At 35.4% G+C, this 13,414-nt stretch overlaps 1 protein-coding gene across 13 annotated transcripts in view; it reads right to left on the reverse strand.

The window, feature by feature from the left end:
• Positions 1–13,414, reverse strand: part of Birc6 (baculoviral IAP repeat containing 6) — a 242,185-nt gene that overhangs the window by 101,830 nt on the left and 126,941 nt on the right. For all 13 annotated transcript variants that reach the window (XR_010040847.1, XM_063230115.1, XM_063230081.1 and 10 more), the window contains 7 exons: positions 10,622–10,738; positions 7,859–8,013; positions 7,187–7,313; positions 3,487–3,597; positions 2,622–2,755; positions 2,335–2,462; positions 370–932 (listed from right to left, as the gene is read on the reverse strand). Coding sequence is in view for 12 of the 13 variants with exons in the window: in XM_063230115.1 (XP_063086185.1) it covers positions 370–932; positions 2,335–2,462; positions 2,622–2,755; positions 3,487–3,597; positions 7,187–7,313; positions 7,859–8,013; positions 10,622–10,738 (1,335 nt within the window). In the remaining variant the exon portion in view is untranslated. The remainder of the gene's footprint in view (positions 1–369; positions 933–2,334; positions 2,463–2,621; positions 2,756–3,486; positions 3,598–7,186; positions 7,314–7,858; positions 8,014–10,621; positions 10,739–13,414) is intronic.

Genomic DNA, 13,414 nt, shown 5'->3' on the forward strand with positions numbered 1-13,414 from the left:
ATATTGATATGTATTAAAGAAACTGTTATACTTTGAAAAAAATTCTACTTCAAATTCTGTATACCAAAAAGATTGGCAACATAGAACTGTATAGTGTATCTGAGATACAAATAGGTAAGATAGATAGGTCTTTTGTCACTTTTAACTTAACTAGCTATTAGTTCTTCTGTTAGTATTTATCAGTACTTTGAAACTGACTCATAAATATTTTAAATATTTCATTCTTTAAGTAAAGCCACTCTAAAATCTTCGCTAATACAAATCATTCATGACTAGAAATATACAATAAAGTAGTCTTACATTATAAAGTAAAAAGAACATAAGTATAGTGCCAGAAACAAGTATAAGATTAATCTTCTTAATACGTACCAATTATCATTGCCATGGCACTGCTATTACACAGGCCTAGAGCAGACAAAATCTGGCTCATAATCTGTTGGTTGGCTAAGACTAAGTCAGCGACATATGCAGGAGATCCGGGAATATTGGTGCAGCTTCCATTGACATCTTTCCCTCCTGAAACTTTCTCTTCGTCTGAAACACTATCTGTGGTATTGGCAGTTACAGATACTCTTGCACTATACTCCCTATTGCCTGAAAGAGGTAGCTGTACTAAAATGTTAACAAGCTTTAATAAATCAAACATAAGTTGATCTCTTGTCATTTCACCACAAACGGCTTTTGCGTCACCTGGGCGAATGAGGTTGGCAAAGAGTCCCCCAAAACATGCTCGAGCACCCACAGAGCTATCAGATCCACTTCTAGACATTACTTTGTCTGAGCAAGTAATATAGTGGTGAACCAAAAAGGTGACAGATTCTATCACAGCAGAAATAGTACTAACTGAAACAACTTCAAAATTCTGCTCCAGAGTGAATTCTAAGAGCTTCACTTGAGCATCAAGAGGTCCTTGGCCTGTCTGGAAGGCACCCCTGTAAGAGATTAAAAATGAAAATCACCACCATCCAAGAAAGCTGAAGGCTTAGACGCTCAGTATTCATTATTTGAATTGCTAGGTACATTTCCGTATCTTCTTGTTCATGCCTCTATTTTATGTAAAATCCAAAACAACCTTTCCAAATTGAAAACCAATGGATAAGTAAAATTTAAAAAGAGATGTTAAAGCTACAGATTAGGATACTCTTCGAGTTTTTTGGATTTAGGACCTTGGTTAAATCGCTCAGTCTGTGCTCAATCTTGAGATCTTTCTGTCTCAGCCTCTTAGTACTGAGTGAGACTGCAGGCATTTGTCACTAGACTCAGGTTTCCTATGCTTTTAATTAATTTTTTGTTTGTTTCAGAATTTTATGAGACAGGGTCTCACTACATAATTCAGGCTGCCCTCAAACATCTGGCAATCTTCCTGCCTCAGCCTTACAAATGCTGGGATTACAGACATGAGCCACCATAGCCAGTCATTAATTTTTAAAGTCATGTAAGATACAAATAATTGAAGCATTTTGAACTTTATATACACGTTAATACACACACACACACACACACACACACACACACACACACACACAGAGGCATGTAGGTGGGTGGTGGGGATTGATCTCAGCCAAGATGTTGTGAATACAGGGCAAGTACTCTACAAATGATCTACAACCCATAGTCCCTATTTTGTTAAAAATAAAGTTAAATGATAAAAGTGGAAACAGCCTCTTTTATATATATTGAGAATTTTTAAAAAATAACTCAAATGCCAAAATGTCTTATATAGTTTACTGTAACCCTAAATAAAGTACCACTTCTCTTTGAGACCATTAAAAGTTTTCACCAGAAAATACTGTTGGATTTTATGAAATGTCTTACTTACTGATGACAACGAAGCACTGATGCAAGTTATAAGAATCAACTAAGTCTGGTCACAATTTATCATCTTAACATACTGCCTGATTTTGTTAACAAATTTATTTAGGATTTCTATATGAGATTAATGTTGCTTTTATGCAATCATATCAGATTTTATCATATAAAAGTAACTAATACATTGTTTGACTCTGTATTTCAGAGCAATTAAACCTCAAAATAAATTATACCTAGAAAGTTCATAACAACTAAACAGTGAAGCCATTAAAAGCAGATAAAAGTTTTATGCTCTGTATTTCTTTCATACAGTAGAAAATTCAGGGACTTGAAAGAGGCAAAATGTGAAATGAAATGAAGTGAAATGAAAATGGTAGAAAAGTACACCAAAGCCCTTTTTTTCCAAACCGCTAATCTCTCCTGTCCTACTGGCTGGTTTCCAGAAAAATCCCAATGAAATGTTAAAGAATATTTGGAGAATTATGTTTCTTGTGTATCAGTACATAAAAATACATTGGATTTTACCTTTCTGTTGAAAGTATATGAATTAGCTTGAGCAAAAATTCACTGAATATCTGAGGACATGTTGAAGACACATGCACTTGTAATCGGGTAAGAAATTCTTGCATCGCTTGTGTAGCGGTTGGTCCAACCTAAAGAGAAATGCATATCCACTGATAACTGCTTACTGATACTATTTACACTTAAAAAAAAAAAAAAGCTACTTTTTAATACTTTCTATTAAATATCTTCATAGTTTTATTTTACAAATAAGTGTTTGCTGAAACCTCTGTACATATTACTAGTATTACCTGTGGACTGTGTTGATTTGTTCCATGTGGACTGGTACCAGAAAGAAATTTTACTAAAACATGAATAAGGTTTGGATCTGAAACCAACAAATGAGCAGTACTTTCTTGAGTTCCAATGGCAGTGCTGGAACCAGCTATAAAAATAAATATTAAAATATGGTCTCAATCAATGCACCATAAAAGAATGAGACACATTGTTTATAAACATGTTTAATTCCAAAAAACCATAGTTTGAGAATTTCCATCTCTATTGACAGACCTAGATTTCATTCTCTCATTTCATCTGAAGCTAATCACCTCTGACTTCTTTTTTTGAAACACATTGAGTTCAAGGTGCTTTTTCTTTAAAACCCAAGTAAGTGGGGGAACAACAAAATACTTACTGTCCTGTTACAATCTATTGCAGAAAGTGGAATAGATCTACTTCTCACCTAACTTTTAACTCAGTTTGCTAAGAGTTAAGGGGGTTAGTTTTACATAGGTTACATAGTATGAATTAAGATATAGTCAACAAACCAGTTATCTGGGCTGAATAAAACACTCTTCTATTAAGTCTATCTTCACTAACACTGGTATTTTTTAAATCATATTTTTGGGAAATAAACTCCAAACAGAAAGACAGTAATAATTTGATGCTGAGCAATGGTTTAAGTAACAGCTTTATTAATGTGAAATATCTCTTTATTTAATAAAGCTATTCTTCAAGAGATAAAAATATATCCACCTACAAACTAAATACAATGTACTTCAAAGAAATTCAACCATTTATAGAACTATAACTCTTCTTAAATAGAAATATACTTAAAAATCTGAAACCAAGAATATTAAATATATGTCAGAGATTGAAATAAGCTTTTAAACTTACAATTAAGCTGCATATTTGTCATAAGTGTTAGACTGTGAAGCACAAGGCACCACGTCCGGAGCAAAGTATTCGGATACCAAGCTAGCACTGTGAGAAAGCTAGTTATTGATGCTATGAAAAAGAGACAGAGAAATATTTTTTACTCAAAAATAACTATTTGTAAGAATTAAAAAATTAAATATTTTAAAAATCACATCAGTAATATCCTCAAAACAAATAAAAAGAGCTTAAGTATAACAAAAATATTGAGTCAGTAACATTATGGCAAGATACAAAGCTGGATGATACGTAAATTTGATGTTATTATTACACATCTGTTTTACTTTCCAAACTATAGGCATTTCTATTCAATACAACTTAGGCTATTTAAACCCCTAACGTTCTCCAAAATCAAAAGCTGAAAATAAGACAAACTGGAAAAACACGGAGAAGGATAAGATCAAAGACAACCAGTGCAAGCCGTAAGTGATGTGCATACCTGTTAACGTAGAAGGCTGAGACAGAAAGATTACAAATTTGACATTATCCTAGGCAACTTAGACACTGACTTAAAATATAGAAATATTTAAATAGAGCTTGAGATGTAGCTTAGTGCAAAGGCCCTGATTTCAATCCCTGGGTACGGTCAGGGAAAACAAAACAATGAAAACAAATAAACAAGTCTCATCAAAATCACAAAGTAAAACAAGTGATCAGTAAATTTAGAAGACCAACAAAGGAAGAACTAACAGCAAGTGTGAAAACTAAAGAAGTCATTAATGCATGGCACAACAGTGCAAACAGATTTTAAAATATTAAGAGATGCTAGCCATTCCCCTTAACTCAGCACCATTCGCAGACTGTTGGGAGGGGAAAGAACAAGAAGTCACCAAGAAGCAAGCCCTCCCTGCGGCACCATGTGCGGACTACCAGGGAAGAGAGCCAGATGACAGCCCCTTTCCTTACAGGGTCCGGGAAACAAGAAGAGCTAAACTCTTCCCTGTTCCACTATAAGCCCCTGGCTGGGCCAGAGAAACACAGGCTGTGATGAGAGCTACTGAGGTAAAATACAATTTAATGCTTATAGTATTTAGTGTACGTTCGACATGGCAGGTCTAGAACTGGTACTCTGATCATCTGTTCAGAGGATACCAATACACAGTGTAGTATCTATGGAGGATCTCCATCTGAAGATGGTGACCATTCTTATTCCCTATTATTTTATTTTGAAGTTTTGTACCATTTGCATTGTTTTGTCGGGTTGGGTTTTATTCTGTTTTTTATTCTGTTTATTATATACAACGGCATAGGCAACTATTTCAAAGACAACAAAATATATTATGGTAGCCATTTTGGATCTACTATTATCTTATTTTGAAGCCCTTTACTGCATTCATTGTTGTTTTTATTGGTTCTATTCTGTTTTATTCTGATTTTTTTAATATATCTGAAGGTATGGGCAACTATTTTAAAGACAACAAGAGGAAGTATGGTAACCATTGTTAATTTCCTATTGTCAAGTCCTATTTCACTTAGACTGGTTTGTTTTGATTGGCTTTATTCTGTTTTGTTTTGCTCGGATATTCTTTTCAAAAAAAAGGTGATTCAGCCCAGTGTCGTGGTATACATCTGTAATCCCAGCAATTGGGAGGCTGAAGTACGAGGATCACCAAGAGTTCCAGGCCACTACACAGTGCACTACACAGTGAGACTCTTATCTGAAATAAACCAAAATGGTGCTTCTTCCAGGCATGTTAATGCATGCCTGTGATCCCAGCATTTAGGAGCCTAGGGCAAAAGGTTCCTAATGAGTTCAAAGACAACCTGGGATATATAGTGAGTTCAAGGCCAATCGGAACTACACAGTGAGACCTTGTCTGGAAAAAACAAAGCAAAATGAGTGATTCTACATCTATAAAAGAAAATAAAGGAATCTGTAATATGTATTATGGCAAAATTTAATGAAAACACAGAAATGTATTTTAAAAACTGAAAAAAGCATTTTACTGGGTAGAAATGCAACAATTTCAGTTCCAAGTTTAAAAATTAGTACCACAGGAAATGTTTTTAAATTCAAGAATTTATACAAATATTCATTAGGAAATGGCTAACTAGATGATTATCATTCTGAAATTTCTAATTGCTAATAGGTCTAGGCAGTATGCACCAATGTCTACAAATGACATGAGAAAAAAATAAGTAAATCATAAAAATTCCTTTTAGAGAAACAGAAACAGTTCACCCTTCAGCAGCATATATACTAAAAAGACAACAAACAAAATTCCCAGATCAGATTAAACTCTTGGGGTAACCATCAATTTATACAGAACACCTAAAACACCAGGGAGATACATCTATACACACACACAAGCCAAACTCAGGACCCTGTGAACCATGGAAGACAAACCATCAACCTTCTCTGGTACACATCTTGGCAGAGAGAAGGAAAGAGAAGGGGGAAGAAAAAAATGGGGGAAAGCTATAGCAATTAAGATGAATTTAAGAAACACTCAAATGTTTATATTTTATATGGATTATATTTCAAATAAAAGTTTCATAACAGTTGAAATAAATTGATACTTACCAGGTGTCTAATGGTAGTAAGCAAAAGAAATTCTGACACTTCTATTTTTGTATACAACATTTTTCACAGTAAGTTAAAAGTTGAGATGATGGCAAATTTATAATAGTAATTATTATTACTACAGTGTAAGAGAAATTTTCTAAGAAAAGGTAAGATTAGCTGGTATAGAGACAAAGCAGATATCAGTAGAGTATGAAACAATGGGCATGTCAGCTTTTGTTTGTTTTTTTGAGAAAGGGTCTCACTATAGTGTTTGAGTTGACCTCAAACTCACAATGCACTTAGGTTGGCCTTAAACTGATGGTAATCCTCTTGCCTCAGCCTCCTGATTCCATGCGATTAGAGATGTGCACCATGAATTATGGCCGTTATCACTTTTAAAGTTGGAAGCATGACAAAGTAATTGCCAACCAAGATACAGACATATCAAGTTAGGGTGCAAGTACCAGGAACAGATATGCTTATTTAAGTTTTCGTAAAATATAGCTAACATAGATTACTACAGACTAAGTTAAAAGGCTAATTCTTTTCCTACTGAAAGATTTTATGTAACTTTCATCATTCCCAAGCTATTATTTTGTGAAATAAATGGACACACTTTCTCTGGTTGAGTAATTTCCCCAGGTGTAAATTCATATTTTAAAAACAAACAAAAAAGGGGCTGGGGAATTTAGCTCAGCAGCATAAGCGCCTGCCTTGCTAGCAGGCAGTCGTGAGTTTGATCCCCGGTACCGATAAAAACAAAAAAGACAAAAAAAAAAACCCAAAAAGGACTGGGTGGTACCGTATTTGTCTAACAACCACAAAGCCCTAACACTGAATCCCAGGAACCACAAAGCAAACAACTGCAATTATTTGTTATAAGAATGTATACTCTGAACAAGATTAAACTAAGAAAGTACAAGGTGAGAGTTAATAGAATGTTACACAGTTTAACTGTACAAGTGCATAAAATACCATAGACCAGGAAAAAAGAACTTTCTGTTCTCCTTCCTGCTTATTAGTCAATGAATTAAAAAAAGTCCCTTCCAACATTATAATCTTAATGACAAAGATTAAGTATATTTTAAATTAATTAATATCTCCCTTGAAGTATGTTATTTATACTTATACTAATGGTAAAGTAATAAATCTTACCTTGATTTAATGAAATGACAGGTATTCGATTAGCATTATATAAAAAAATGTCAGCTCCATTCTCTTTGTTTCCAGATGAACTAGAATTCAGACTTAATGTGAGCCACAATTGGAGAAGTGACTCCAACTGAAAAAGAATGAAAATTTTAAAATATTTATATATATACCTTTTATATTATGACGTACCATTTTAGAAAACCTAATATTTAAAACTTCAGTATGAGTTAAAAATCTTTTCTATTAAATATCTTCGGGGGCTGGAGATTTAGCTCAGCGGCATAAGTGCCTGCCTTGCAAGCAGGCAGTCATTTGAGTTCGATCCCTGGTACCGATAAAAAGGAAAAAGACAAAAAAAAGAAAAACAAAATTTTTCTCCAGGTATCTCAATCGATCTGAAAAGTAAACCTATCTTAAAGTTCTTGAAGAAACAAAATTTAAGTGAATTAAACCTAGTACAACAGGAACTAAAGCCTTAACGCTTTAAATTATAAAAATTAAAAATAACCCATCACTAAGGAGCTGTGATTATTAAAATATTTCCAATACTTTCCCAAATAAGTGTAATAAAGACTTCATGTATGTCAGGTTGTGAATGAGCTTCTCATTTAATTACATTTGTTAGTGTGTTATCTAACACATCTCAAAATACATCATTTCCTTCTGAAATCATACCTGAACATGATGAACTTGAAGCATAGAAAAAAGTTTGTTGAAACAAACATTTAACATTGGGACCGATGATAATTGTATAATAAGCTGGCTGGCTTGGTTTGCTGCTTGTAATCCCCCAAGAAGTGAATCATCTGTTCCTGTAGGAGACTGGGATACTGAAAAATCAAAGACAAGTATGGTTTTAGATACAAAGTTTCAAAAGCCATGTTAAGTGGTCACTGATAACGTACACATAGATAAAAATAACTTCTTAATTAAAAATCCATTAGTAGAATGGTTCAAAATTATACTCTAGAATTTTAAAAAGCTGCTTTCCTAACATTGCTTGAACATAAAAAAGACAAGAGAGACAACTCCTGAATTTATAGGACTCATCAAGTAAAGGAAAACAACCAACTTTCCAGAAAATTTTCCTACTAAATGAAGAGAAAGAAAGAACTCTGACTAGTTATGCAGAAAGAAGTTTTAAAAGTTTTTCAGACTACACACTTAATTGATTCTGAACACTGACTGCATATCAGGGTCACCTGGGAAGTAGGTTTTCAAGGGTACTGATGCCCAAGTTACATGCCAAACTAGTTAAATATAACTATACTAATGGGTAACAAAGAGGTACAGAGATAGTAAAAAGGTTTTTCATGTATTTTAGAATATTATCTAAAATTAGACAAATCTATCTACACAACAATAATCAGCAAAATATTAAAAGAAGCAGACAATTTCAAAAATATTATCTAAAGCCAGGTGTGGTGGCTCACACCTATAATCCCTGCACTCAGGAGGCTGAGGCAGGAGGATCCTTGCAAGTTCAAGACCAGCCTCACAGCCTAGTGAGCTCAAGGCCAGCCTGAACTGCACAGCAAGACCCTGTCTCAAAAAGACAAAAAAAAAAAAAATATATATATATATATACATATATATATATATATACATATATATATAAGTATATATAATATAATATATAATATATAAGTAAGATGTTTTCAGGTTGCAGTATATAACAATGAAATGGGCTACTTAGGAATATTCAATTTTTTTATGATCAAGCAGAAACTGGAACATACAAAAGAGATTGCCATATTATATGGAAAAAAGATACAGTAGTACAAAAATATTAATATGTTAGGACACAAGGCAATCCTTTCCATGTTTTGACATGTTTCTGTATTTTAAAAGGCAGGACATAAATGCCACTTACAAACTGAAAGGATACAAACTCATAAAGATCTGATCCTGAGGGCCAGAGATTTAGCTCAACGGATTTAATACCAGCCTGGCAAGCGCAAGGTGGTGAGTTCGATCCCTGATACAAAAAAAAAAAAAAAAAAAAAAAAAAAACCGCAAAGATATAATCCTGAAAATTCCTCTCCTTCACAGAAGAAGTCTTCTGATCTTCCTGGGTACTATCCAATATCTCAGTCCTTTACTCAGACCTACAGAAAGCAAAGTAGTAGTCTAAAGCCCTTAAAAAAAAGAAAAAGAAAGAAACCAATGCTGATTGTGATGGCACACATGTAATTCTACTGAAGCAAGAAGAGAGCTGTGAGTTTGAGGCCAGCCTGAAAACACAGCGAAACAAAGGCGAGACTGAACTACATATAAAGACTCTGTCTCAAAAAATAAATAAATAAAAGTAAATTAAAAAAAAAAAAAGTCTTCTCTATAGACCTCCTCAAACTTTATTTTTGCTAAATAGGGTGCTGGATTAATGTAGTTCAATGACTGGAGGAAATCTACATAAGCCTAGTATGTCACAACAATAATGGCCTAACCTAGAAAGAGACTGGGGAGGGGGGTATAATCAAGGATTAAACTCAGGAGCTCTCGTTTACCATGGAAAGCATTGAACAACTGAGCTATAAATACCAGGTTAAGAGACATTATTTCTGTAACGCATCCAGAGTGATGCACTGTCTATAGCTGCTTTCCAACTCTCAAGTCAGAAATGAGTATTTCAACACACACAATGCAACAAGCAAATGAATGATTTATCCTATTTTTTATGAGAAAAGTCTGTTTTTTCTGTAAATAGGTAATTAATATTCTCAATTAGCAAGGTTGTTAGCAAGCCCATGTGGCTGTCATTCTACACCCATACCATCTATCTTAGTCTTCCAGGGTCATAAAGATAGGTCTGCATGGTATACACTATAATTCTATCACTCTGGGAGGTTGAGAAGGGTGGATGGCCAAGTTCAAATCCAGCATGGACAACTTGGTAAAACTCTACCCTAAATTTTTTTAAGTGTAGGTGTTAGGAGGAAAAGGCTAGGAATGCAAAACAATGCAAAAGCCCTAGTTTCAATCTCCAGTGCAATGAAAACGAACAAGTCCTTAGGAAGGTGAAAAAGAAAGATGGTAAGCTCAAGACCATCCTGAGCAACGTAACGGTTTCAAAATAAAAATTCCATTTCATCATAGACTGACAAGGCAAGTAGGAAGCATCATAAGCTTCCCTAGAAACAGTAATTTTATTGACAAAAAAAGAAATAAAAACAAAAAAACGTTATCATGAACCTCCCAACATCACAATAATAAAAATGAGTTTTGGATCAAATTTAAAGAACTGCAAGAAATTCATTAATGCTCTGTCATATTTCTCAGCTTGATACTAACTTAGAGGAAGAGAGATGTTACATACCGAATTTCCTCAAATTCATACTAAGCATGAAGGTTTAAAATCTGTCCTTGCTTAATTCACTTGAAAATAATCAATAGACAAGTCATTCATTGTAATTCTCTAACAATGGTTATTTTACTTACACATAGGAGATGTATTGGTTAATGCCTGTAAAATGGAATCTGCTTCCAGAGTAGACATCATTTTCAACATAAGTTCTGCTTGTTGTTCTAGTCCAACTTCTAGGCGAGCATCCAAGGCTACAAAACCAATTAAGAAGAAAGAATATATATGACCCTAATTGTCACTCATGTCCTACCTCCTATAATAAAAGGCAAACATGTGAATCCATAAAAGGGTAAGCAGAATGCCTTTGCAGAAGGACAGTATGGCAGGTGCTATCAAAATCACAGCTGAGAAACATGTGATAATGAGGTTACAGATAGGACACTGGTTACATAGAGATTATGTCAAGTATTGATAATAGAAGCAAATACATTCAGGAAAATGGACCAGCTTATTCAATTTAAAGAGACAGAAATATGGAAATGAGAAATAAAACACTAAATGTATCAATGTGAACTCATCACATTCAATACAGAGATTCAGATGTGCAGATACACACATAACAAAGAGTCCCTAGCTCTGTCCACCAAGAAGGCATGGAAACGGCCAAGAAAGTAGTAATAAGTATAGATAGCATCCAAATCTTAATTCCTTAAAGATACAGGTTTGCATTCTTTCACTACTTATAAAAGTAGCTAATTACCAGAGTGGGCAAGTACGATAAATTGGGGGGCATGTTTCGCTACAGTGAAAAAGTACTCAAAGAATGAAAACATGTTAAAGATGAAAGAATTAATTAAAGGAAGTGTTACTGGTCAAAGGTAGGCAATTTGAGTATCAAACCAATAGAGATAGTATAGTGAATGTACTGTATAACACAGATGCAAACAAAAATGGTAAAAATGGAACCAGAAATATAGCTCAGTGGCCTAAGGGCCTGGAAGGCCAAAAAAGAAGGAAAAATGATAAAATTTGTTCTTTACATTTTATCACAATAAAAACAAGCAACAAACAAATGATAACAAATTATAAACCTCAAAATAAAAACATTATAGATTCATTTAAAACTAAAAGAGCAAACCAATTCATTTAAAAACAAAAATGTGGTAAGGAATGGGACTATTTATAGTTTATGTCTACAAAAGTAGCTTTTTACAAAAGAAAACAAATTTTATAATGAAGCAGCCTTGCAGACACTTGCTAATCAAATGATTAAACAATACAATCAATAGTAGGGCAAATATAAGTCTGGACCTCCTAATCGGATGCAATGACAAAAAACCTGATCATTATTTCTGTGACGTTCCTGCCAACATGCATGAACTCAACCTAATCGTAAGAAAATAGCATAGACTTCTGGGAGAACATGGCGGACAGATAGCAGCAGCTATGGAGGCTCTCGGAAAGAACCAGCTTGGAATTCAGGAATGGTGCGGAGTAAGGAGTCGTGAGCAGGTGGAGATATGCCCTGCTGACCCAAGAACGAACTGGGCTGAGAGAAACCAACTTGGAGTGCAATCCTGGTGCTATAATAGGAACAGAAAAGCCTCAGTGTGGAAGCTGGAGCCCGCGACATTGAAAGCCACGATTTGGGTTTCCTGCTGCGCGGAGGCTGCGTCTAATCGGCTCAGCAGGGAGAGAGACGCGCAGAAGCTCTGAGAACCGGAATCGGCGAACGGAGTTAAAAACAGGACAGGCGGGAAGCTGTGCATTGACTTGCGGTGAGGTGAGTGAGAGAAACTGACACTCTTCCCACGGTTTGGGAGACTCCAACAGAGGACATTCTGGGACTGGGCAGTCTTGCGGGAGCAGGGCACTGCGGCGACTTCAGCCACGTATGCCCCTCTCAAACGGGATTGGTGAGAAGTGCCTAGCCTACGTGACACTGCTGGCGGAGACCCACTGGGCTAGCACAACCCAGACCCCAGAGCCTGAGGGTGGGCTGGAGGGGCGGGTCCCACGTAGGCTGCCTGGTCTGCAACTTCCTGGTGTGCCACGGTGGGCAGGAACACCTAGCCAGCGCAATTCAATCAGACTGTGGCTGACAGGAAAGGAAGCTGGGCCTCCTATATACACTTGCATATATAAAGAACAAAGAATATGGGAAGAGGGAGAAAAAAGAAAGGCCCCTCGGCCCCCAACCCTGAGAAACAGGCAACAGCGGACACCGCACAAATAGACATAAGGCACCATCTAGAGAGCCTCATAGATCAGTCCAGGAATGAAGTTATTAATGACCTGAAGCTAGAAATAAGCAGAATACTTAGAGAAATGCTAAGCATCACCCAAGAGAAAAAGGATGGTGGAATGGAAGATCAGAAAAAGAGGGGAGAATTGTTTGATGGAGAAAATAGAGAAAGCATAGATTACGTGAAGCAGGTTCAAAGAGACTACCAGGAAACTAAAAACTCTATCGAAAACTGGCATAACAGCTTGAAAGAAACTAAGGACAGACTATCTGAACTGGAGAGCAGATTTGTAATATGGGAGCATGAAATGAAAAACTTCTTAAAAGTAACAAAGAAACAAACAGCAATAATACAAAGACTAGAAGATGATAAGAGGATCCATAACTTAAGAATTAAGAAAAAAAAAGAAGTAGGGACACAAACAAATGAACTACAAAAGCTACTCACAGAAATAATCCAGGAGAATTTTCCTAATTTAGCAAAAGGTAAAGATACTCAGTTGTATGAAGCATACAGGACCCCAGCCACCTACAACCCAAACAGAGCAACACCCAGGCATATAATAATTAAAATTCCAGAAATTCAATACAAGAACAGAGTATTAAAAGCTGTCAGAGACAAGAAACAGACCACTTACAAGGGAACACCCATCAGAATTACAGCAGATTTCTCTGCACAAAC

Source organism: Cavia porcellus, unplaced genomic scaffold (assembly GCF_034190915.1).
Source record: "Cavia porcellus strain 051 isolate PalLab524CR breed Dunkin Hartley unplaced genomic scaffold, mCavPor4.1 scaffold_1, whole genome shotgun sequence".
Classification (NCBI taxonomy): domain Eukaryota; kingdom Metazoa; phylum Chordata; class Mammalia; order Rodentia; family Caviidae; genus Cavia; species Cavia porcellus.